The sequence below is a fragment of the Solea solea genome, chromosome 6 (assembly GCF_958295425.1).
Source record: "Solea solea chromosome 6, fSolSol10.1, whole genome shotgun sequence".
In the NCBI taxonomy this organism is placed as follows: Eukaryota; Metazoa; Chordata; class Actinopteri; order Pleuronectiformes; family Soleidae; genus Solea; species Solea solea.
The window spans coordinates 13218854-13244620 of record NC_081139.1 but is presented as its reverse complement, the minus strand read 5'-3'; the positions used below and the strand labels follow the sequence as shown (position 1 = coordinate 13244620).

Sequence of the window (25767 nt, the reverse complement as noted above, 5' to 3'; positions counted from 1 at the left end):
ATTCAGATGCATTGTCGTACTGTTTGTTTTTAATTATGTTTCCTCTTGTCTATGTAACGTGCCTGTACTAACAGTAACCACCCACTGTCATGTCTGACACAGAAACTCTTAGGGCGACTGTGTGAGCAGAATCGAACTTTGAAAGACCACGAGGCTGTTGTCCACAGACTGAGAATGGACAAGGTACATGCTTTTTCTCACATTATTTGACTATATGTGTTCAAGTCATCTGTGCGCTCAACATTTTCTTACCACCAAAATTGTGTAGAGCAGTTATGCAAATGAAGATTAATGTAATCTACACAATCTACAATGAATCTTGTTTTCAGGACAACCTCGAAGAAGCACTGGTGGCCACCCATCAGGAGATGGAGCTGTACCGTAATCAGCCTATCGCCATGGAAAAGCTGCAGTTCAAAAAGGAAACCCTGCAGAACCAGCTCATCAACATCAGAGGGGAGCTGTCCCAAGCCTCCAGTGTAAGAACTGTTACATAAATTGTCTAACATATATGTATGTGTGCTTGCTTGCTTGTAGAACATGTTGAATTTTCAATTAATCAATCTGTGTTTTTATTACACTAAACACATATTAATTTATATCACAGAGACATACCCTACAGATTTAGCCACACATTCTGAGTATGGCTTCATTCCTTTGAACCCCCCAGGCTTTAACCACCACTCGTATGGAGTTTGAAGCACTGGAAGATGAGGCCCATGCCATCCATGGTGATCTATGGGAGCAGCTTAATGCAGGAGGACAGGTGAGGGTCTTGTTGTTAGCCACCCTGTGTGGCAGAATTGACTACAATCTCTTAAAGTGCTTTTCTCCGAGGGAAGTAACAGTCAAATACGTTATGAATCAGAGCTGACATTTGCTTTGTGTGCTTGTTTTAATCCACCAGGCTGAAGGATGGTTGTCAGAAAGGAATTGTGTTGTACACTTTGGACACACCTTTCCATTTACTTTACCTTTCCATTTACAAACTTTTGACTGGTTGTGTATATTATCATAGCCTCTTAAAATCAGTGCTATTACATTATAGTGTAAAATGAGGCACAACACATCTAAGCTTTTGTTATTTGTTGTCATTGCACATACTGTACCTGAACAATTCATTAAGAATAGGTGTTTCATTTAAGCCTTGGCTCCCAGATAGTCAGTACAATACTACTGAACTTTCCATGAAGTTTGGTTACTTTTTCTAATAGCTAATGCTGTGATTCTCAACCATGGGATCGAGACCCCCATTGGGGTAGGGGGAACATTTCTAGATGTTGCCAGATAAATAAAATACAGTAAGATTGTGAATGATTTTCACGTTTAAGTGTTCATACTAGTGAGGAGATCTGCCTTAAAATGAATGTTATTGTTCTCGTGAGTTTGTGCTCAAACAAAACAAAACCTCAAAATAGATTTGTCGCATGCCCAAGCCTGATTGTTTTGGTGGGTTGCAGCTTTTAAAGAACCAGATTAGAACCAGTTAGCTAATGGAAGGTCATTCTGCCAATTGAATACTTACCTCTGGCAGTAGCTAGCGTGCAATTTGTCCACAGCGTTGACATTAATGTAATCTCCATCTTGTCCATAAAGCTCATACAATAGATAATCCATAGATCTCATTTTAAACAGTTCCCTACAGTGGCTGTTACAATAGAGTTATCATCCCTCTCTCATATAACTTTGACTTGCAGAGTGAACTTGTTCGTCGGCACATCCAGAAAGAGTTTTGGAGAGTCCAGGATGTATTAGAGGGATTGCACAAGAATAACTCATCCAGAGGTACAGACACAGCCAAGCACAGAGGTAAAACACTAGAGCTGGAATATTATTCATTTGGTTTAATGCATATTCTAATCTAGCCATAACAAACCCTACCTCTTTCTATTTCAGTTGCCAGCGGTGCATCAGGCTCCTTTAGCACCAATAGTCCAGCCAGTCCCCTGAGCTCAATAAGCCTCACCAGTCCGCTCAGCCCCTTCTCCCCAGTGCCCGGCTCCCAGGCCTCCCCTACCAAACAGCTGGGCCCGGAGGTAAGCACCGGACACACCCAGCTTGGGACAAACCCCACTTCAAAACCTAAAACAGGCATATGTGCAGACTCAAGAACTAACTCTGAAGTATGTAGAAGGTCAAGCCCTAAACCTCGCCCCAAGTCATGTATAGTACCTGACTTCAAATGTGACCCTAAGCCTAGGAGTAGACCCAGAAGTTACAGAGAGTCTGACATAAGCCTGCAAGCAGAAAATTATCATGGCTATGAGACGTATGAACATGCCTTTCCTCAGCCCTCCCTAGCTTTCCAAAACCACCAGGAGTCCTTGGGTAGATTAGATCCGGTGATAGAGGAAACAGATCAAAATGAAAACTGCAGAAACAATTTAAGCTCTAGCCAAAGAGACCAATGTCCAACCCAAGCCAGAGCAGGAGAACAGTTCAACGTTCTTCAAGTACATTACCAGGATTCCAAATCTATCAACGGACATTCAGACACAGTGCAAACCCATTCTGATCTTCAGGATGTGAGCTGGTTATCCTCAGATGGTTGCATGCAAGAGGTTAAAGTTGGCCTAAGAAAAGATATCTATCCAGACTTCCACCCATCTCAGTTGTCATCAGGACACCAAAAAGACCTCAGAAATGTGTCCTCCACCAGACGCTTTTCTATGCCTGATTCCCAGATCCTCCTTTTCAAGGACTCCTATCAGACTGATGTTTTATCACTATGTTATAGCCCAGATCTTTATTCACCTCCTGTTCTTCGCTTTAGAAGTGCAGACCCGAAAAACCATCACCATAGCCAGCTAACCTCTCAGTCATGTTATGCTGGTGCTAGGCCACTTACTTATCCCAACAATCAAGAGGAACAGGGAGATGATCCGTTGATCTGTGCCTTAACACAGTCTGATAAACATTTGGGGAACATGTTCATGCAGGGCCATCTTTAAAAAAGTTATCCATGCTTTACATGGTAAGGTTCTAATAATTCTAATAAAAAGTTCCTGTTTGTAGAATAGTATATAATATAATGACAATAACTTTCCTGCAGATCATAAGCATTTTACTTCAACTTTAACATTCCTTTTGTCAAAGATCATAGTATAAATTGTGTGTCTTGAATGTAGCTGGTGACATTTAATTACATTTGGCTATTATGTCAAAATATAGAAGAGACATGTTTTCTCATTGAAGTGAGATCTGCCTGCTTTCATGTCTTCTTCGTCACCCAAAGAAAATATATTTCGATAAATTAGTTAAAGGTATAAATCATTTGATTTCAGTTTGGTTCAGCTCATAAGCATTGATGTTTGAAATGTCACGGCTGTTTCATAGAACCTTGCATGGTTTTCTATGGATATGCTGAATCCACTAAGGCCCACATTTTATTGGCCACCAGGGGAGCCCAAGAGCCCATTCCACAGAATAATTACCTTGAGCCCTTTCTGCTCTGCACTTTGCCTGGCTATTTATAACTCCTCCTGATGTGCAGCACTCTTTCTTCCTCCTGTCCTTTCTCTCCTCCCTGCTCCCTCTCTCCCTGCTGCCCTTATGGTGATATAGGAAAGTGTCCCCCCAAGGCCTCCCCTCCCCAAGGCCTATTATCCATTGGAATCCTCCCCCACCTGCCCTCCCTCCATCCCCCCATTGCCCTTTGACAGCACCGCCTGGCTACGCAGCTTGGGCCTCGATGATGGTTACCTTGATGGTGAAGAAGCTCACATCAGAAAGGTATTTGGGTGTCCACCACTCCCATGGTACAGTCTTAACTGTTATCTAATGTCATCACTTCGAAAACATCATTCTTGTACTTATAAGCCACCAGAGACCCCCCCACACCCCCCCATGTCCACATTCTTTCACCATTGCCACTCAATATTCCTGTGTCTGAGTATCAGCCTGGATTTCACCTCCTACACACACATATTCCTAAATATTTCTGCTTCCTTTTCCTCTTTTCAATGCCACACTTTTTTTTATATACTGTACATAGGGAAAGGTATGAGCTGTAATTAGCTCTTGGTAAGTCCTGTTATGTGGTATGGGGTTCTTTACAGCTACAAACTCATTATGTGTCTAATGTCTTCTATGTAGTCATACTAGTAACAGTAACTATTGAACTGCAAGCACAAAGGGTTATATTTTCAGCGCGTTGGGCTGCCTGCGTTACACAGTTCACACACACTAATGAATGAACCCTAAAATGGATAAATGATAGATTTGGCTGCGGTACGATACACATTTAAAATATTCAATGCTCTTATTGGCTCATGGTGTCAGGGTGAGATGAACTGACATGCAACAGTGTCATAGAGAAAGAAGACAGCGTTCCTTCTGTGGCACTGTCATGCCTAAGTTTGTCTTCATGACAGAGTAAAAGATGCATTTGCTGAAGACACCACTGACCTGATCTGTCAAACTGCAAGTCTCCTGCAGCAGAGTCAGTGTTTGCCAATGTTGGACTCTTTGCACAAAGCTCAGAGATCAAATTCACTGATGTCTGCAATTTCCATTTCACTGTCATGACACTACACATACTGTACGATCAGGTGTTATTCTGTCTGCATTCATGTGTTGCTTCTTTCATTATGGGTCTGATGGATGTTTTAATGTGATTCAACCATAATTCATCATCTTAAGCAGCTTTTTACGTGTGCTGACATTTGTCACAACCTCAGAGATTTATGTTCAGTTAAATTTTATTTCAGCCAAAGTTTGGGGACCAATGCAATGACAAGCAGGACCAGGTCCAGGACAGACATTCCAGCACAAATAAAGGTATAACAACAGCTTAATGTGAACCAGGTTCTGCCTTTGGAGCTGTGATTTTGTCACTGAATAAAGTAGAACTGCCCATATATCCATATATAAATCCTTACTCTGTTAGCACTGAGAATTTAGATTCCTTGCTTTCACATGCTTCTAAATGTCTCTCTCATGTTCTGTGCCAGTTGGCATTGTTCCTCCTAGAACCAAGGCCTCCACAGGGGACGCACACAGCAGCCCTGCTGTTTCCCGACATAATGGTAGAGTGCCTAATGGAATCTCCAGGGTATGTCAACTTCTACTTTATGTCAGTACTGCAGTGTCTAAACATGTGTGCACAAATGTAAAACATAAAGCAATCCAACAAAACACAGTGTGAAAATGAATCAGTGAGTAAAGTTTGAGAGCAGGGCTATCCTAGCCTTTATTATCTGATATCTTAGATCCTCATAGTTACTATTATTAGATCATCAATAGTCAGATGAATATAACTGATTCCCTGTACAATAACTCTCAGTGTAGCTCAGATTAACAGATATCATTGCACACGTCAGTGTTCATATTACACCGTTTGCGGGAGTACAGTGGCTCAGTGGTTAAGACCGATGCCCTTTGTGCAAAAGACTTCATGGTCGCAAGTTCAACTCCACTCCTGGCAGGTTGTGCTCAATTCCCTTGTAAGTTGCTTTGGATAAAAGTGTCTGCTCAATGACATGTAATTTACTGCCCTTGTATTTCTGGTCAATGGTTTAAAAGGCACCACTAAGCTCCAACAGAATTCAGACCTAAATATTGTCATTAATCTATTGTTTATGTGACTTATCTTTGTAACAGGAGCGTCCAAAGAGTGCTGTGTTTTCTGCAGAGGCAAAGTTGAAGATGAGTGTTGAGGAGCAGAATGAGCGAATTCGCCGCAACCAGAGCAGCTCCATGAGAGAGAAGAGGCGGAGTCTAAACCTCTCAGGCGGCCAGTCTCCAGCCAACTACAGAGTGGTATGATCACTATCAGCTATGAGATGATATGAGAAGCTATCCGAGCCAAAACTGAGTTCTTCACATGCGTACTGTATACTGTGTGTTTGTGTTACCTCTTCAAGGCTTTTCTGGCACAACAGGGACCTTTGGTCCTAATGAGACAGAACCTCATTTCTGAGGGACAATTTTAGGGTTAGTTTTATTAATTGGTTATGGTTACAGTTAAATATAATGCTTTGTTTAGGCTGTCCAAATGAATGGAAATCAATGCAGAGTCCTTAAAAGGATAGCTGAGTGAACCTGGGTGTATGTGTGTCTGTGTGTGTCAGTGTGAGACAATGGACAAGTTTAAATTGCTCGATTTAGCTGGACTACAGTTTGCCCTCATATAATTGCCCTATTATACACTGGTATTAAAAATGTCCTGTAAGCGTCAGGGGACAAATAAATTATATATATATATATATATATATATATATATATATATAATGTGTTTGAATGAAAGTTGGTCTTATAGAAAGCTGCCAATGAGTTTGTGTGCTCATTACAGTATTGGTGGTATTGCTAAAACAACACATCTAAGGTTTAATGTATAGAATTCAGTGGCATCTATTGCCGATGAGCCACAAAAAACAAACATTTTTAATAGCATTGGTTAGACATGGCTGAGTTATTCAAGCTGGGGATTATCAAGAAGATTGCAGTTGATTAATGTGTCTGTGTGCATCTGTATGTTTGTGAACAGGTTCGGCGGCGGTTGACAGCTCATGAGATTGACATTAAAGACCTGGAAACAGCGGTTCGGGGACCGGGACTAGAGTCACCACGAGAAGAAATAGCTCGCCTTCGACGGTTGCAAATTGGACCAGAACACTACGAACTAGACATCAGCAAAGAGGTGAGCTCACTCTGGTGTATCACTCCCTCATTTTTGCAATAAATATTTACAAATACGAAAAATAAATTTGCATGCATGTATGGACTCATGTTTATTGATGTGCGTTGTCCTTGTTGTAGCTCATGGCTCCTGACAAGGTTGTGATCCCAGAGCGTCACCTAGAGGTAGAGGATAACACACCTCTGAGCCCTGAGGAGCAGAAGGAGAAGCAGAAGAAACTGGAGCGGATCAAGACCCTCATTGCCAAATCAAAGTGGGTTTTGACTCAGCACAGTGCTCAACCCTCTCTTTCTTATATATCTGTCACATCTATGCTACACTGTGTTTGTGGACAAAACAAAAGTACATATTGGGATCAACAACAATCTAAATATTTGATTAAGAATATAAACAACAAATACAAATTGAAAATTGAGCTACTGTATGGTAGCAATATGGTACAATAAGACCTGCTTTCAGCAAACAGATTGAAAATAACATCAGCTCAACAGCCTCATGTTGTCTAGTTAACAAACCCCCTCCTCTCAGTTTGCAGAATATGGTTCCTCTTCTGGATGGACCAGTGGAGGGTGGAGCTCCAGTCAGCTCCCAGCAGCAGTTGGAGGAGCAGGAAAAGCTGATTGAGATCTCCTGCACTTTGGCTGCTGAGGCCTCTCGTCGCAGCCGCATTCTCTCTGGTGAGGACAATCTCCACTTGGCTGCCATGACTTTCACACTAACGTGTCACTAACCCTTTGCTAGTAACATCTCATCCTGATCACAATAGTGCAGGACAAGCGGCAGTATTTACTTTATACATACAAATAATGAATCACCTTATGCACCAACTATGATCACTTTTTATTCTGTTATATCCACAAGTATACAATATATTATAAAGTATAGACAAATACCGACCAAAACAACAGGACATTCATACAAACTTTTAGTTTGCTTTAACTTAACTGTTTTGTCTCACATGCTTTGGTGACCACAACATGAATGTCATATGTTTTTGATTACTACAGCAATTATGTGACTAATATAAATCCCAGGTAACTGACAAATATGAAGAAGAGTAATGTGTTAACAGGGGAAGACATTGGAGACCATGAAAACTATTAAACCTTTGGATTTAGAAAACAAAACTAACCCCTTCCTGCAATTCCGCATGACTGGTTAAAAAGACAGACAAAGAAAAAAAAAACATGACATAACACTGGTACACAAAAAAAAAAAATATTGAAAACAAATATATGTATTAACATCAACATCTACTGGTTGAATAGAAATATGATGCAAACATTTCTAGTTACCACAGGATAATAAAAGGTCAACATAGCATGTAGCATTGGGTTGATAACATCATTAAGACAAAACATTCCAGTCTTAACAATGAAATGATCAGTTTTTAGTCAAAATAAACTTTTTTTACACATGGTAAAAAAACAGTGTTGGGTAAGTTACTTTGAAAACATAAGATGGTTAAGCCAAATCTGGGCATGTATTTGGATAAATGACGTATAGGGAGGACAGTCAGAGAGCACAGTCCCTCCTCCTACTGTCCCTCTACCTTCTCCCATTGATTTGCTCACTCCTTGAGTTGCTTAACACTTTCCCCCTCTGTTCCCTCCTTCCACCCTCCTGCACCTCATTCCAGCCCAGTGTGCCCCCAGTCCCCCCACATCCCCAACCAGCCTGGCCCCTCCCCCTTCCTCTTCTGACTTCCCCACCTCAGCCCACATCATGAAGGTGTAAGTCTGACAAGGTGAGTCTGCGTCCACCACAGCACGTAAAATCCCCAGTCCCCTTCTTTCCTCATCCTGTTAAGACCCACTCCTCACAGTTCTGCTGATTTTATCTACTGATGTTTTTATGATACTTTATGTAAAGTTGGTAAAGGTTTTATATTTATAAGTTGAGTCTGAGAAAGAGACCTGTTAGTTTTAATCGATGAAATGAATACTTCACTTTTTGGATTGTGCTTGTATGAGATGCTGACATGTCAGGGTCTTACATGCAGCTGACTAGCATGAGACATTAGGCAGACATGTGCCCAATGAAAACATGGGTGCAAAGAGGGACACAAAAAACAAAAACATTTTTTTTAAACTTAAAAACCCGAATACAATCTACACCAACTTAAGTTTACACTGTTTGCCACTTAAGTTTGCTTTTACACACAAAAAAAATTAAACAATGAAGAACACCGTGAATCAACATCTGTGTGACAATATGTAAAATCACAGATTTTACATCACAGTGGCATCACAGAGAGATTAATTTACAAAGTAATACAAGCTTCAGTTTCCAGCCAAAAGGGGTTGTTTAACTGCAAGATAAAGCATCAAACATGTTTCTTTTATGTGGCTAAAATATTATTTTTCCTGGTGAACCCGCTGACAGTCAACCATGTTTTCACAAAGAACTTGTCTGCCACTCTCCTGCTGGTTCTAGACAGCCACACTTAAAAAACCCTTAACTACCATTTTTTTTATTCTTCTTCTTCTTTGAAATTAATTGTAATGTAAAGCTTGATTAAAACTTGAAAGAAAATCCTTCCATTCTCAAGATTGTAACTTGTGCTCCACATCACAACTGAACTCTATCTGCTCAAGAACACAGACATCAAGGAATATTAGTTGTTAGTCGTTTAAATTAGTCATTGTCATGGAGATATTGTACCATACACCACATACCTGTTTAAGTTGTGTCACATGAGTTGATTAAACAATGTTTTACTCTTTTTTTTAATGACATTAGAATTGTACTTATTTCCCAAAACAGTTAGTAAACAAGTATTTAGTGTCAAATGATGGTAATCTAAAAAAAGATCTTTGTATCTCTTACCCTGTTTGACTTTTCCTCTTTGTTTTCCCTGTAGCTCAAGCCCTGGCTGCTGTCATTTTTGATGGAGCATCTTTCTGAGGATTTACTGTACAAAATGAACAATGGAGATGACCACAGACAAATTACTTTTATTTTTTTAGCACCTATAAACTGATACAACCAAGCAAGGAGATCTGTCAAAGGAGGTTGTTTGGAAGATAAAGCAAATTTAAATCCCAGAGTGAAGCTGTAAAGACGATAAAGCCCACTCTCTCAACAGCTGATCCATCCAACCCGAGGCAGCCTGCATCGCCGTGTCTCCAGTGACACAAAGAAAGGCTGCAATCCCTTACCAGCTTCAAGTTGTATAATATTTCTACATATTTTAGCTCAGGACATGTTTGACAAAGTAGAGATTACTGATGACTTCTGATGATGTGGTGTTTTACACTTAAAGTGGGAAAATGTAAGTAAAGGATTGATATTTCAAGCACTTCTACAGGTTGCATGTGAAAGGTCCACATTGAAGATGAGAAGAGACAGAGTCTGGGATGACATCAGATTAATGTCCTTTAGAGTCTCACAAAATCTGGACACTAAAAGCCAAAAGAGACATTCTTACTTCTAATAATCGTCTACACCACCAGTGGATTGAAGCTGAGTGTGGCTCAGTACTTGACTGAGGATACAGTATATACTGACACTTTCAAAAATAAACAAAAGGCCTCTCATCCTTTGTAAAAAAAAATCCAAGGACTGTCCTTGAACTCACTGTGATGCCTATTTTCCCTACAACTCTCCTACGCTAATCCCACCATATTCAGCTTCTCTGCGTTGCAACCGTTAGCATTAGATACAGTGCATTTCAATGGGCCAAACACAGTGTCGCCTGGATCATGTTTCTCTTCCATGCATTTCCTATTGTTCACACCGAGCAAACAAAATAAGCAGTTTGCTGAACTAAAGGTGAACGTTACATAAACCACATTCAATCTTACGATGCTGCTAGCTATGTTTTACATCAGAATACCATATCATAATCAGTATCAGGATAACACAAATATTAATTTTCTTAACATTAATCCTCTACCTCTCCAATATCTGCTGTCCTTCTTGAGATTGTCTTTACTCAAGGACTGGTTAGATCAGAGAGTGAAGTCCCTAATATACACACAATGAAGCTTCCTGTACACTCTACATTGGCTGTTTGAGTTTGCACATGCATTTGGGTCCTAATAACTGTTATATTTGATGACCTTTACAAAGACTGACTTGAACTTAACCCACAACAGCTGTAGGAAGATCATAACAGTGTGCACAGTGATGCTTGCTCTGTAAAAGTAAAACAAAAAAACAAAAAACAAAAACAAAAAAAGATCTTGCTTGAGTCTGTGCTAAGTTGACTTCACTCTCTGAACAACGTACCAGTTACATTGTTCAGGCTGAAACCCAGATTTATTTATTTATTTTTTCACTGAAATTAGCTCATTTTAACTCACACTAACACAAGCACACTTGCTGTGTTTCTGTTCAACCACAAGTGTTTGAACCAGAGCAAGGAAACGGCAAGCCACATGGTCTCCCTAAATATCACAACTAAAGCATTAAAATAAAAACACCAGCAGTGGATTAGCAGTAACTATACTGACTTCAGGAAAGAGCAGGGAGCAACACAGTCTCTGGCACGCTACCATACATATTCTACTGCTCTCACAATCACACCAACAGTCAATGTAGTGTGTCCAATTTACCTAGAATCCCCATATTGCATGTTTTTGGACTGTGGGAGGAAGCCGGAGAACCCGGAGGAAACCCACGCACACACACAGGAAGAACATGTACACTTTTTCTTTTAAGATTTTTCTTTTTTCTTGGGTTGCACCCCCCTCCGAAAAAGCAGTTCAGCAGTTTTGCTATCTTTCTTTTTCTTCTGCTTTCTTTAACATTTTGAAATAGGACCTTTTAACCGTTGACAGAGGTACAGTATGTGCTCTCAGTCTTTGAGCACTTTTGAGGCTACTTGTAAAACTCTGACCTCCACAAGATCCCTCTGCGTTACACAGTTCTGAACTGCTTTGGCACAAAACGTTGGCATGGAGCATGAAGCTCTGATGTAGACCAGTTATATGAATGTAATTCCTCTTGAAATCCCATCACCTCACTACCAGCCACTGTGTGCAATCCGGCTTTGATTAAATCCTTTCACATTTAGCATCAGATTGAGTAAGTCCATCAAAATGCTCAAGAAAATACACAGTGACTGGCTATCCTGTTAAGTATACTGGATATATGTATGTCTATAAATGGTATAGTGTATGTGGAAAGTGATAATAGAAGTGACCTTAGAAGAGTAAAAAAGCTGGTCTGTGTAAAGAGGACATAAGAACTTAAGATGTATTTGTGCGGAAATAGTCAATATACTGGTAAATACTGTCATGTAGCATATTCCACTAACATTCCATCCCATCATGCTGTGCCAAAACTCTGAAATATGTGTTTTATATGTTATAATGAATGGACTTATTGTCGACAAGACTTACAATGGTGTTTAAATCTGGAGAAAACGCAATTAGTGATGTTATTTAATCACAGTATTAAATAATCATGGATGAATTTCACAATTCAGCTTCCCCTTCCTAGAAACACTGTTAACTGCTATTTTGCATGAAAGCTGGGATAGGAAAGATATTTGATGTTGTTATTGTTCAACAATCCCATAATTAACATTCAAAAAACAACAAAACCCTACATCTGATCTTTCCTACCCCATCTTAATTTCGTTTTGTTAAAACAAAAAAAGACAAAAAACACATTCTACAAACCTCTGTGTTTAAACCTTACATATCTGTCTTACAAAAAGACATTGAAATTCAGTTGTTATAAAGTAATTTATTAATTTCAGATGACTAAAAGAGACCGTTTGTCATAAGTCGTCATTCCCCATGATATGACCTGTGTGACCCTGCGAACACATACCTAACCTTTGTCATGTACATGTACTTCATGCTCTTTTGCCCTTACATGTTAAAGTGACCTGTCTTCATTGAAAGGTATTGTATGTCCATACTCAAATTCAGAGAAAGTATATTACATAAAATGACATAAATGGATTTTTTATATAGTGAAAACAGTTACAGGCTCTCATGATGCAAAAAAATAAAAATAAAATCAAGGAAGTTGAGAAAACCTTTATTTTTCCTTATTTGAGTTTTGTAAGAAAGGGAGGCAGTACATATTTTTTTAGATGCATGATTATTCAGTGACAAGTTGTTCGATTTTTACACTCAAATATCTAATGTGTAACATTTTTTCACAAGCAAGACTTTGTTTTTCTTTTATAGCACTTGAGGGTCATTTGAAGGAGCAGAATATAGATATTTTTGGATTAATTGGAATCTGACACATAAAGAAATGACAGCCAAAAGGTGGTGTCCAATATTTGGTACTAGATGTAGCATTTGTGGATGTTGAAAATAAATAATATATACATTGTATACATTGGCCCGTGTATATAATAATTTGGATTTTAGATACAATATATCCTACTATTACATGTAACCGTTGCTTCTATGGGTGAAAATAGATTAAACTGCTTGAACTATGCAAATTATATACATAAAAGAGAGACGTACAATACGCTTGCTTTCAAAAAAAACCTTGCAATAAAGTGAATGTACAAAAACATGTTTCTCTGGTATTCATCACAGTAATTTTACTGATAAAAACATGTCATACTGTTTCAAATGATAATATAGTTACTGCTGTTATATCAATCCATGTGATGATGATGGTGGGGGTGATGATGAAGTTCACTGCCAAACAGTCTGAAGTTCATTGTCCAGCCTGCTGATTACCAATATCATATCCTGTTAATATTCTACAGTCATTATTTATCTGTATGTGCAAATGAATAAACACAGACTGGTCTCATTTACATCAGAGCTAGATGAGGAAATCAGTCAGTCAGATATACTGGTTATCACAATCATTTACAATATATAGACAATTAGAAATGAGACGTAAATGTAAGATGTAACTTATGTTTGTTTGGTAAAATAAATCTGGAAGCTTTCTTTCCAACCAATTTGGTCTTCAGATTTTTTAGTTAAGTATGTCATCAAAAAATTTACCAAAAATTCATACTTTAGTATGTCGTCCAAAATTGCACATAGTTTAGTATGTCGTCCAAAAAGTCACCAAAAATTCATAGTTTAGTATGTCATCCAAAAAGTCACCAAAAACTCATAGTTTAGTATGTTGTCCAAAATTAGACAAAAATGTCATAGTATAGTATATCGTCCAAAATCACCAAAAAAAGGTCATAGTATAGTATGTCGTCCAAAATGAGGACAAAAATGTCATAGTATAGTATGTCGTCCATAATGAGACAAAAAAGTCATATAGTGGTATATCATCCATAATGAGGAAAAAAAAAATTCATAGTATAGTATGTCGTCCAAAATCACAAAAAAAGTCACAGTATAGTATGTTGTCCAAAATCACACAAAAAAGTCATAGTATACTATGTCGTCAAAAATCACCAAAAAAAGTCATAGTATAGTATGTCATCCAAAATCACTCAAAAATGTCATAGTATAGTATGTCGTCCAAAATCACCAAAAAGTCATAGTATAGTATGTCATCCAAAATCACTCAAAAACATCATAGTACAGTATGTCGTCCAAAATCACAAAAAAGTCATAGTATAGTATGTTGTCCAAAATGAGACAACAAAGTCATAGTATAGTATGTCGTCCAAAATCACTCATAAAAGTCATAGCATAGTATAACGTCCAAAATGAGACAAAAATGTCATAGTATACTATGTCGTCCAAAATCACCAAAAAAGGTCATAGTATAGTAAGTCGTCCAAAATGAGACAAAATTGTCAAAGTATAGCATGTCGTCCAAAATGAGACAATAAAGTCATAGTATAGTATGTCGTCCAAAATCCCTCAAAAAAGTCATAGTATAGTATGTCGTCCAAAATCACACAAAAAAGTCATAGTATACTATGTCGTCCAAAATGAGACAAAAAATTCATAGTATAGTATGTCGTCCAAAATCACTCAAAAAAGTCATAGCATAGTATGTCGTCCAAAATGAGACCAAAATGTCACAAATAAGTGAATAAATAAATAATTGCATGAATAAATCACATCTTCACATTTATTTCTACGTTAGTGTTCACCTACAATTATTAATTTCTACGTACACAAGTCATGTTTTGCCCTATTACTAACAGATATCTTGGACTGTAATTTTCAGGAAATACTTAGAGTAAAGTGGCTAAACACGACTGGAGGATGCGGGCATCGATCCCACTACCTCTCGCATGCTAAGCAAGCGCTCTACCATTTGAGCTAATCACCCTGTTCAATTGCTAATTTAACAGACAGAGATGACACAGACAGTCATCAATACAATATAATTCAGTCATATTTTCTTAACTAAATACATTTTTGTGGGTGATAGTGTTTTTTGTATATGTGGCAAGTACTACTTGGCTTTGTCAACTGTATGTCCGTCATAGTATAATATGTCGTCCAAAATGAGACAAAAAAGTCATAGTATAGTATGTCATCCAAAATCACTTAAAAAATCATAGTATAGTATGTCGTCCAAATCACTCAAAAACATCATAGTATAGTATGTCATCCAAAATCACTCAAAAATGTCATAGTATAGTATGTCGTCCAAAATGAGACAAAAATGTCATAGTATAGTATGTCGTCCAAAATCACCAAAAAACATCATAGTATAGTTTATCGTCCAAAATCACAAAAAAACATCATAGTATAGTATGTCATCTAAAATCACTCAAAAAAGTCATACTATATAGTATGTCGTCCAAAACGAGATAAAAAAGGCATAGTATAGTATGTCGTCCAAAATGAGACAAAAAAGTCATCGTATAGTATGTCGTCCAAAATGAGACAAAAAAGTCATAGTATAGTATGTCGTCCAAAATCACCAAAAAAGGTCATTGTATAGTAAGTCGTCCAAAATGAGACAAAAAAGTCATAGTATAGTATGTCGTCCAAAATAACTCAAAAAAGTCATAGCATAGTATGTCGTCCAAAATGAGACAAAAATGTCATAGTATACTATGTCGTCCAAAATCACCAAAAAAGGTCATAGTATAGTAAGTCGTCCAAAATTGGACAAAATTGTCATCGTATAGCATGTCGTCCAAAATGTAAAAAAAAAAGTCATAGTATAGTATGTCGTCCAAAATGAGACAAAAAAGTCATTAGTATAGTATGTCATCCAAAATGAGACAAAAAAGTCATAGTATAGTATGTCGTCCAAAATCACTCAAAAAAGTCATCGTATATAGTATGTCGTCCAAAATCACCAAAAAATGTCATAGTATAGTATGTCGTCCAAAATCACCAAAAAAGGTCATTGTATAGTAAGTCGTCCAAAATGAGACAAAAAAGTCATAGTATAGTATGTCGTCCAAAATCATTCAAAAACATCATAGTAAAGTATGTTGTCCAAAATGAGACAAAAAAGTCATAGAATAGTATGTCGTCCAAAATCACTCAAAAAAGTCATAGTATAGTATGTCGTCCAAAATAACTCAAAAAAGTCATAGCATAGTATGTCGTCCAAAATGAGACAAAAATGTCATAGTATACTATGTCGTCCAAAATCACCAAAAAAGGTCATAGTATAGTAAGTCGTCCAAAATTGGACAAAATTGTCATCGTATAGCATGTCGTCCAAAATGTAAAAAAAAAAAGTCATAGTATAGTATGTCGTCCAAAATGAGACAAAAAAGTCATAGTATAGTATGTCATCCAAAATGAGACAAAAAAGTCATAGTATAGTATGTCGTCCAAAATCCCTCAAAAAAGTCATAGTATAGTATGTCGTCCAAAATCACTCAAAAAAGTCATAGCATAGTATGTCGTCCAAAATGAGACCAAAATGTCACAAATAAGTGAATAAATAAATAATTGCATAAATAAATCACATCTTCACATTTATTTCTACGTTAGTGTTCACCTACAATTATTAATTTCTACGGACACAAGTCATGTTTTGCCCTATTACTAACAGATATCTTGGACTGTAATTTTCAGGAAATACTTAGAGTAAAGTGGCTAAACACGACTGGAGGATGCGGGCATCCATCCCGCTACCTCTCGCATGCTAAGCAAGCACTCTGCCATTTGAGCTAATCCCCCTGTTCAATTGCTAATTTAACAGACAGAGATGACACAGACAGTCATCAATACAATATAATTCAGTCATATTTTCTTAACTAAATAAATTTTTGTGGGTGATAGTGTTTTTTGTATATGTGGCAAGTACTACGTGGCTTTGTCAATTGTATGTCCGTCATATCCAAAATGAGACAAAAAAGTCATAGTATAGTATGTCATCCAAAATCACTTAAAAAAGTCATAGTATAGTATGTCGTTCAAATCACTCAAAAAAGGCATAGTATATAGTATGTCATCCAAAATGAGACAAAAATGTCATCACAGTATGTCGTCCAAAATCACACAAAAAAGTCATAGTATAGTATGTCGTCCAAAATCACCAAAAAATGTCATAGTATAGTAAGTCGTCCAAAATCACCAAAAAAGGTCATTGTATAGTAAGTCGTCCAAAATGAGACAAAAATGTCATAGTATAATGTGTCGTCCAAAATCCCTTAAAAAAGTCAAATTATAGTATGTTGTCCAAAGTCACTCAAAAAAGTCATAGTATATTATGTCGTCCAAAATCACCAAAAAACATCATAGTATAGTATGTCGTCCAAAATCACTCAAAAAAGTCATAGTATAGTATGTCGTCCAAAACGAGACAAAAAAGGCATAGTATAGTATGTTGTCCAAAATGAGACAAAAAAGTCATAGTATAGTATGTCGTCCAAAATCACCAAAAAATGTCATGGTATAGTATGTCGTCCAAAATCACCAAAAACTTTAATAGTATAGTAAGTCGTGCAAAATCACCAAAAAAGGTCATTGTATAGTAAGTCGTCCAAAATTGGACAAAATTGTCATAGTATAGCATTTCGTCCAAAATGTAAAAAAAAAAGTCATAGTATAGTATGTGGTCCAAAATCACCAAAAAAGGTCATAGTATAGTAAGTCGTCCAAAATAAGACAAAATTGTCATAGTATAGCATGTCGTCCAAAATGAGACAAAAAGTCATAGTAAAGTATGTTGTCCAAAATCACTCAAAAAAGTCATAGTATATAGTATGTCGTCCAAAGTCACCAAAAAATGTCATAGTATAGTATGTCGTCCAAAATCCCTCAAAAAAGTCACAGTATAGTATGTCGTCCAAAATCACACAAAAAAGTCATAGTATACTATGTCGTCCAAAATGAGACAAAAAAGTCAAAGTATAGTATGTCGTCCAAAATCACCAAAAAACATCATAGTATAGTTTGTCGTCCAAAATCACCAAAAAAGGTCATTGTATAGTAAGTCGTCCAAAATGAGACAAAAAAGTCATAGTATAGTATGTCCTCCAAAATCATTCAAAAACATCATAGTAAAGTATGTTGTCCAAAATGAGACAAAAAAGTCATAGAATAGTATGTCGTCCAAAATCACTCAAAAAAGTCATAGTATAGTATGTCGTCCAAAATAACTCAAAAAAGTCATAGCATAGTATGTCGTCCAAAATGAGACAAAAATGTCATAGTATACTATGTCGTCCAAAATCACCAAAAAAGGTCATAGTATAGTAAGTCGTCCAAAATTGGACAAAATTGTCATCGTATAGCATGTCGTCCAAAATGTAAAAAAAAAAAGTCATAGTATAGTATGTCGTCCAAAATGAGACAAAAAAGTCATAGTATAGTATGTCGTCCAAAATAACTCAAAAAAGTCATAGCATAGTATGTCGTCCAAAATGAGACAAAAATGTCATAGTATACTATGTCGTCCAAAATCACCAAAAAAGGTCATAGTATAGTAAGTCGTCCAAAATTGGACAAAATTGTCATCGTATAGCATGTCGTCCAAAATGTAAAAAAAAAAAGTCATAGTATAGTATGTCGTCCAAAATGAGACAAAAAAGTCATAGTATAGTATGTCATCCAAAATCACTTAAAAAAGTCAGAGTATAGTATGTCGTTCAAATCACTCAAAAAAGGCATAGTATATAGTATGTCATCCAAAATGAGACAAAAATGTCATCACAGTATGTCGTCCAAAATCACACAAAAAAGTCATAGTATAGTATGTCGTCCAAAATCACCAAAAAATGTCATAGTATAGTAAGTCGTCCAAAATCACCAAAAAAGGTCATTGTATAGTAAGTCGTCCAAAATGAGACAAAAATGTCATAGTATAATGTGTCGTCCAAAATCCCTTGAAAAAATCATAGTATAGTATGTTGTCCAAAATAACACAAAAAAGTCATAGTATAGTATGTCGTCCAAAATGAGACAAAAAAGTCATAGTATAGTATGTCATCCAAAATGAGACAAAAAAGTCATAGTATAGTATGTCATCCAAAATCACTCAAAAAAGTCATAGTATAGTTTGTTGTCCAAAATGAGACAAAAAAAGTCATAGTATAGTTTGTTGTCCAAAATGAGACAAAAAAAGTCATAGTATAGTATATCGTCCAAAATCACTCAAAAAAGTCATAGCATAGTATGTCGTCCAAAATTAGAAAAAATGTCATAGTATACTATGTCGTCCAAAATCACCAAAAAATGTCATAGTATAGTATGTCGTCCAAAATAACCAAAAACTTTAATAGTATAGTAAGTCGTCCAAAATCACCAAAAAAGGTCATTGTATAGTAAGTCGTCCAAAATGAGACAAAAAAGTCATAGTATAGTATGTCGTCCAAAATGAGACAAAAAAGTCATAGTATAGTATGTCATCCAAAATCACTTAAAAAAGTCATAGTATAGTATGTCGTCCAAAATGAGACAAAAAAGTCATAGTATAGTATGTCATCCAAAATCACTTAAAAAAGTCAGAGTATAGTATGTCGTTCAAATCACTCAAAACAGGCATAGTATATAGTATGTCATCCAAAATGAGACAAAAATGTCATCACAGTATGTCGTCCAAAATCACACAAAAAAGTCATAGTATAGTATGTCGTCCAAAATCACCAAAAAATGTCATAGTATAGTAAGTCGTCCAAAATCACCAAAAAAGGTCATTGTATAGTAAGTCGTCCAAAATGAGACAAAAATGTCATAGTATAATGTGTCGTCCAAAATCCCTTAAAAAAGTCATAGTATAGTATGTTGTCCAAAATAACACAAAAAAGTCATAGTATAGTATGTCGTCCAAAATGAGACAAAAAAGTCATAGTATAGTATGTCATCCAAAATGAGACAAAAAAGTCATAGTATAGTATGTCATCCAAAATCACTCAAAAAAGTCATAGTATAGTTTGTTGTCCAAAATGAGACAAAAAAAGTCATAGTATAGTTTGTTGTCCAAAATGAGACAAAAAAAGTCATAGTATAGTATATCGTCCAAAATCACTCAAAAAAGTCATAGCATAGTATGTCGTCCAAAATTAGAAAAAATGTCATAGTATACTATGTCGTCCAAAATCACACACAAAAGTCATAGTATAGTATGTCGTCCAAAATCACACAAAAAAGTCATAGTATAGTAAGTCGTCCAAAATCACCAAAAAAGGTCATTGTATAGTAAGTCGTCCAAAATGAGACAAAAAAGTCATAGTATAGTATGTCGTCCAAAATGAGACAAAAATGTCATAGTATAGTATGTCGTCCAAAATCACCAAAAAGTCATAGTATAGTATGTCATCCAAAATCACTCAAAAACATCATAGTATAATATGTCATCCAAAATCGCTCAAAAATGTCATCGTATAATATGTCGTCCAAAATCACCAAAAAAAGTCATAGTATAGTAAGTCGTCCAAAATCACCAAAAAAGGTCATTGTATAGTAAGTCGTCCAAAATGAGACAAAAAAGTCATAGTATAGTATGTCGTCCAAAATGAGACAAAAATGTCATAGTATAGTATGTCGTCCAAAATCACAAAAAAGTCACAGTATAGTATGTCATCCAAAATCACTCAAAAATGTCATAGTATAATATGTCGTCCAAAATCACCAAAAAGTCATAGTATAGTATGTCATCCAAAATCACTCAAAAAAGGTCATAGTATAGTATGTTGTCCAAAATGAGATAAAATGTCATAGTATAGCAAGTTGTCCAAAATGAGAAAAAAAAGTCATAGTATAGTATGTCATCCAAAATCACTCAAAAACATCGTAGTATAGGATGTCGTCCAAAATCACACACAAAAGTCATAGTATAGTATGTCGTCCAAAATCACACAAAAAAGTCATAGTATAGTATGTTGTCCAAAATGAGACAACAAAGTAATAGTATATAGTATGTCGTCCAAAATCACTCAAAAAAGTCATAGTATGGTATGTCGTCCAAAATCACACAAAAAAGTCATAGCATAGTATGTTGTCCAAAATGAGACAAAAATGTCATAGTATACTATTTCGTCCAAAATGAGACAAAAATGTCATAGTATACTATGTCGTCCAAAATCAACAAAAAAAGTTATAGTACAGTATGTCGTCCAAAATCACCAAAAAAGGTCATAGTATAGTATGTCATCCAAAATCACTCAAAAAAGTCATAGTATAGTATGTCGTCCAAAATTAGACAAAAAAGTCATAGTATAGTATGTCATCCAAAATGAGACAAAAAAGTCATAGTATAGTATGTCGTCCAAAATCACTCAAAAAAGTCATAGTATATAGTATGTCGTCCAAAATCACCAAAAAATGTCATAGTATAGTATGTCGTCCAAAATCCCTCAAAAAAGTCATAGTATAGTATGTCGTCCAAAATCACACAAAAAAGTCACAGTATACTATGTCGTCCAAAATTAGACAAAAAAGTCATAGTATAGTATGTCGTTCCAAAATCACCAAAAAATCTCATAGTATAGTATGTGGTCCAAAATCACCAAAAACTTTAATAGTATAGTAAGTCGTCCAAAATCACCAAAAAAGGTCATTGTATAGTAAGTTGTCCAAAATGAGACAAAAAAGTCATACTATAGTATGTCGTCCAAAATGAGACAAAAAAGTCATAGTATAGTATGTCGTCCAAAATCACCAAAAAAGGTCATAGTATAGTAAGTTGTCCAAAATTGGACAAAATTGTCATAGTATAGCATGTCGTCCAAAATGTAAAAAAAAAGTCATAGTATAGTATGTCATCCAAAATCACTCAAAAAAGTCATAGTATAGTATGTCGTCCAAAATTAGACAAAAAAGTCATAGTATAGTATGTTATCCAAAATTAGACAAAAAAGTTATAGTATAGTATGTCGTCCAAAATCACTCAAAAAAGTCATAGTATATAGTATGTCGTCCAAAATCACCAAAAAATGTCATAGTATACTATTTCGTCCAAAATGAGACAAAAATGTCATAGTATACTATGTCGTCCAAAATCAACAAAAAAAGTTATAGTACAGTATGTCGTCCAAAATCACCAAAAAAGGTCATAGTATAGTATGTCATCCAAAATCACTCAAAAAAGTCATAGTATAGTATGTCGTCCAAAATTAGACAAAAAAGTCATAGTATAGTATGTCATCCAAAATGAGACAAAAAAGTCATAGTATAGTATGTCGTCCAAAATCACTCAAAAAAGTCATAGTATATAGTATGTCGTCCAAAATCACCAAAAAATGTCATAGTATAGTATGTCGTCCAAAATCCCTCAAAAAAGTCATAGTATAGTATGTCGTCCAAAATCACACAAAAAAGTCACAGTATACTATGTCGTCCAAAATTAGACAAAAAAGTCATAGTATAGTATGTCGTTCCAAAATCACCAAAAAATCTCATAGTATAGTATGTGGTCCAAAATCACCAAAAACTTTAATAGTATAGTAAGTCGTCCAAAATCACCAAAAAAGGTCATTGTATAGTAAGTTGTCCAAAATGAGACAAAAAAGTCATACTATAGTATGTCGTCCAAAATGAGACAAAAAAGTCATAGTATAGTATGTCGTCCAAAATCACCAAAAAAGGTCATAGTATAGTAAGTTGTCCAAAATTGGACAAAATTGTCATAGTATAGCATGTCGTCCAAAATGTAAAAAAAAAGTCATAGTATAGTATGTCATCCAAAATCACTCAAAAAAGTCATAGTATAGTATGTCGTCCAAAATTAGACAAAAAAGTCATAGTATAGTATGTTATCCAAAATTAGACAAAAAAGTTATAGTATAGTATGTCGTCCAAAATCACTCAAAAAAGTCATAGTATATAGTATGTCGTCCAAAATCACCAAAAAATGTCATAGTATAGTATGTCGTCCAAAATCCCTCAAAAAAGTCATAGTATAGTATGTCGTCCAAAATTAGACAAAAAAGTCATAGTATAGTATGTCGTCCAAAATCACCAAAAAATGTCATAGTATAGTATGTCGTCCAAAATCACCAAAAACTTTAATAGTATAGTAAGTCGTCCAAAATCACCAAAAAAGGTCATTGTATAGTAAGGCGTCCAAAATGAGACAAAAAAGTCATACTATAGTATGTCTTCCAAAATGAGACAAAAAAGTCATAGTATAGTATGTCGTCCAAAACGAGATCAAAAGTCGTAGTATCGTATGTCATCCAAAATCACTCAAAAAAGTCATAGTATAGTATGTCGTCCAAAATCCCTCAAAAAAGTCATAGTATAGTATGTCGTCCAAAATCACACAAAAAAGTCATAGTATACTATGTCGTCCAAAACCACCAAAAAGTCATAGTATAGTATGTCATCCAAAATCACTCAAAAAAGGTCATAGTATAGTATGTTTTCCAAAATGAGATAAAATTGTCATAGTATACTATGTCGTCCAAAATGAGACAAAAAAGTCATAGTAGAGTATGTCGTCCAAAATCACTCAAAAAAGTCATAGCATAGTATGTCGTCCAAAATGAGACCAAAATGTCACAAATAAGTGAATAAATAAATAATTGCATAAATAAATCACATGTTCACATTTATTTCTACATTAGTGTTCACCTACAATTATTAATTTCTACGGACACAAGTCATGTTTTGCCCTATTACTAACAGATATCTTGGACTGTAATTTTCAGGAAATACTTAGAGTAAAGTGGCTAAACACGACTGGAGGATGCGGGCATCGATCCCGCTACCTCCCGCATGCTAAGCAAGCGCTCTACCATTTGAGCTAATCCCCCTGTTCAATTGCTAATTTAACAGACATAGATGACACAGACAGTCATCAATACAATATAATTCAGTCATATTTTCTTAACTAAATACATTTTTGTGGGTGATAGTGTTTTTTGTATATGTGGCAAGTACTACTTGGCTTTGTCAACTGTATGTCCGTCATAGTATAATATGTCGTCCAAAATGAGACAAAAAAGTCATAGTATAGTATGTCATCCAAAATCACTTAAAAAAGTCATAGTATAGTATGTCGTCCAAATCACTCAAAAAAGTCATAGTATAGTATGTCATCCAAAATCACTCAAAAAAGTCATAGTATACTATGTTGTCCAAAATGAGACAAAAAAGTCATAGTATAGTATGTCGTCCAAAATGAGACAAAAAAGTCATAGTATAGTATGTCATCCAAGTATAGTCATAGTATATGTTGTCCAAAATTAGACAAAAAAGTCATAGTATAGTATGTCATCCAAAATCACTCAAAAATGTCATAGTATAGTATGTCGTCCAAAATGAGACAAAAATGTCATAGTATAGTATGTCGTCCAAAATCACTCAAAACATCATAGTAAAGCATGTCGTCCAAAATCACTCAAAAACATCATAGTATATAGTATGTCATCCAAAATGAGACAAAAATGTCATTATAGTATGTTGTCCAAAATCACACTAAAAATGTCATAGTATAGTATGTCGTCCAAAATCACCAAAAAAGGTCATTGTATAGTAAGTCGTCCAAAATGAGACAAAAAAGTCATAGTATAGTATGTCGTCCAAAATCATTCAAAAACATCATAGCAAAGTATGTTGTCCAAAATGAGACAAAAAAGTCATAGAATAGTATGTCGTCCAAAATCACTGAAAAAAGTCATAGTATAGTATGTCGTCCAAAATCACTCAAAAAAGTCATAGCATAGTATGTCGTCCAAAATGAGACAAAAATGTCATAGTATACTATGTCGTCCAAAATCACCAAAAAAGGTCATAGTATAGTAAGTCGCCCAAAATTGGACAAAATTGTCATCGTATAGCATGTCGTCCAAAATGTAAAAAAAAAAGTCATAGTATAGCATGTCGTCCAAAATGAGACAAAAAAGTCATAGTATAGTATGTCATCCAAAATGAGACAAAAAATTCATAGTATAGTATGTCGTCCAAAATCACTCAAAAAAGTCATAGTATATAGTATGTCGTCCAAAATCACCAAAAAATGTCATAGTATATAGTATGTCGTCCAAAATCCCTCAATAAAGTCATAGTATAGTATGTCGTCCAAAATCACTCAAAAAAGTCATAGTATATAGTATGTCGTCCAAAATCACCAAAAAATGTCATAGTATATAGTATGTCGTCCAAAATCCCTCAATAAAGTCATAGTATAGTATGTCGTCCAAAATCACTCAAAAAAGTCATAGCATAGTATGCTGTCCAAAATGAGACCAAAATGTCACAAATAAGTGAATAAATAAATAATTGCATAAATAAATCACATGTTCACATTTATTTCTAAATTAGTGTTCACCTTCAATTATTAATTTCTACGGACACAAGTCATGTTTTGCCCTATTACTAACAGATATCTTGGACTGTAATTTTCAGGAAATACTAAGAGTAAAGTGGCTAAACACGACTGGAGGATGCGGGCATCGATCCCGCTACCTCTCGCATGCTAAGCAAGCGCTCTACCATTTGAGCTAATCCCCCTGTTCAATTGCTAATTTAACAGACAGACATGACACAGACAGTCATCAATACAATATAATTCAGTCATATTTTCTTAACTAAATAAATTTTTGTGGGTGATAGTGTTTTTTGTATATGTGGCAAGTACTACTTGGCTTTGTCAACTGTATGTCCGTCATAGTATAATATGTCGTCCAAAATGAGACAAAAAAGTCATAGTATAGTATGTCGTCCAAAATGAGACAAAAATGTCATAGTATAGTATGTCGTCCAAAATCACTCAAAACATCATAGTAAAGCATGGTACAAAATCACTCAAAAACATCATAGTATATAGTATGTCATCCAAAATGAGACAAAAATGTCATTATAGTATGTCGTCCAAAATCACACTAAAAATGTCATAGTATAGTATGTCGTCCAAAA

General features: G+C 35.6%; 1 protein-coding gene and 1 non-coding gene across 15 annotated transcripts in view; one reads left to right on the top strand and one right to left on the bottom strand.

The window, feature by feature from the left end:
- plekha6 (pleckstrin homology domain containing, family A member 6) overlaps positions 1-13132 on the top strand; it is a 56726-nt gene extending 43594 nt beyond the window's left edge. For 13 of the 14 annotated variants that reach the window (XM_058630733.1, XM_058630728.1, XM_058630730.1 and 10 more), the window contains 14 exons: positions 103-183; positions 330-479; positions 671-766; positions 1698-1809; positions 1897-2036; positions 3565-3732; positions 4710-4779; positions 4953-5053; positions 5602-5760; positions 6488-6640; positions 6760-6893; positions 7169-7317; positions 8280-8387; positions 9504-13132. In XM_058630733.1, coding sequence (XP_058486716.1) covers positions 103-183; positions 330-479; positions 671-766; positions 1698-1809; positions 1897-2036; positions 3565-3732; positions 4710-4779; positions 4953-5053; positions 5602-5760; positions 6488-6640; positions 6760-6893; positions 7169-7317; positions 8280-8377 — 1611 coding nt within the window. In that variant the 3' untranslated portion in view covers positions 8378-8387; positions 9504-13132. The remainder of the gene's footprint in view (positions 1-102; positions 184-329; positions 480-670; positions 767-1697; positions 1810-1896; positions 2037-3564; positions 3733-4709; positions 4780-4952; positions 5054-5601; positions 5761-6487; positions 6641-6759; positions 6894-7168; positions 7318-8279; positions 8388-9503) is intronic. The other variant, XM_058630738.1, reaches the window with a different exon arrangement.
- A 12157-nt stretch (positions 13133-25289) lies between these two features.
- On the bottom strand, positions 25290-25362 carry trnaa-agc (transfer RNA alanine (anticodon AGC)). Its single transcript has one exon. It is a non-coding gene; the product is annotated as a tRNA-Ala (tRNA).
- Between the last annotated feature and the right edge of the window lie 405 nt (positions 25363-25767).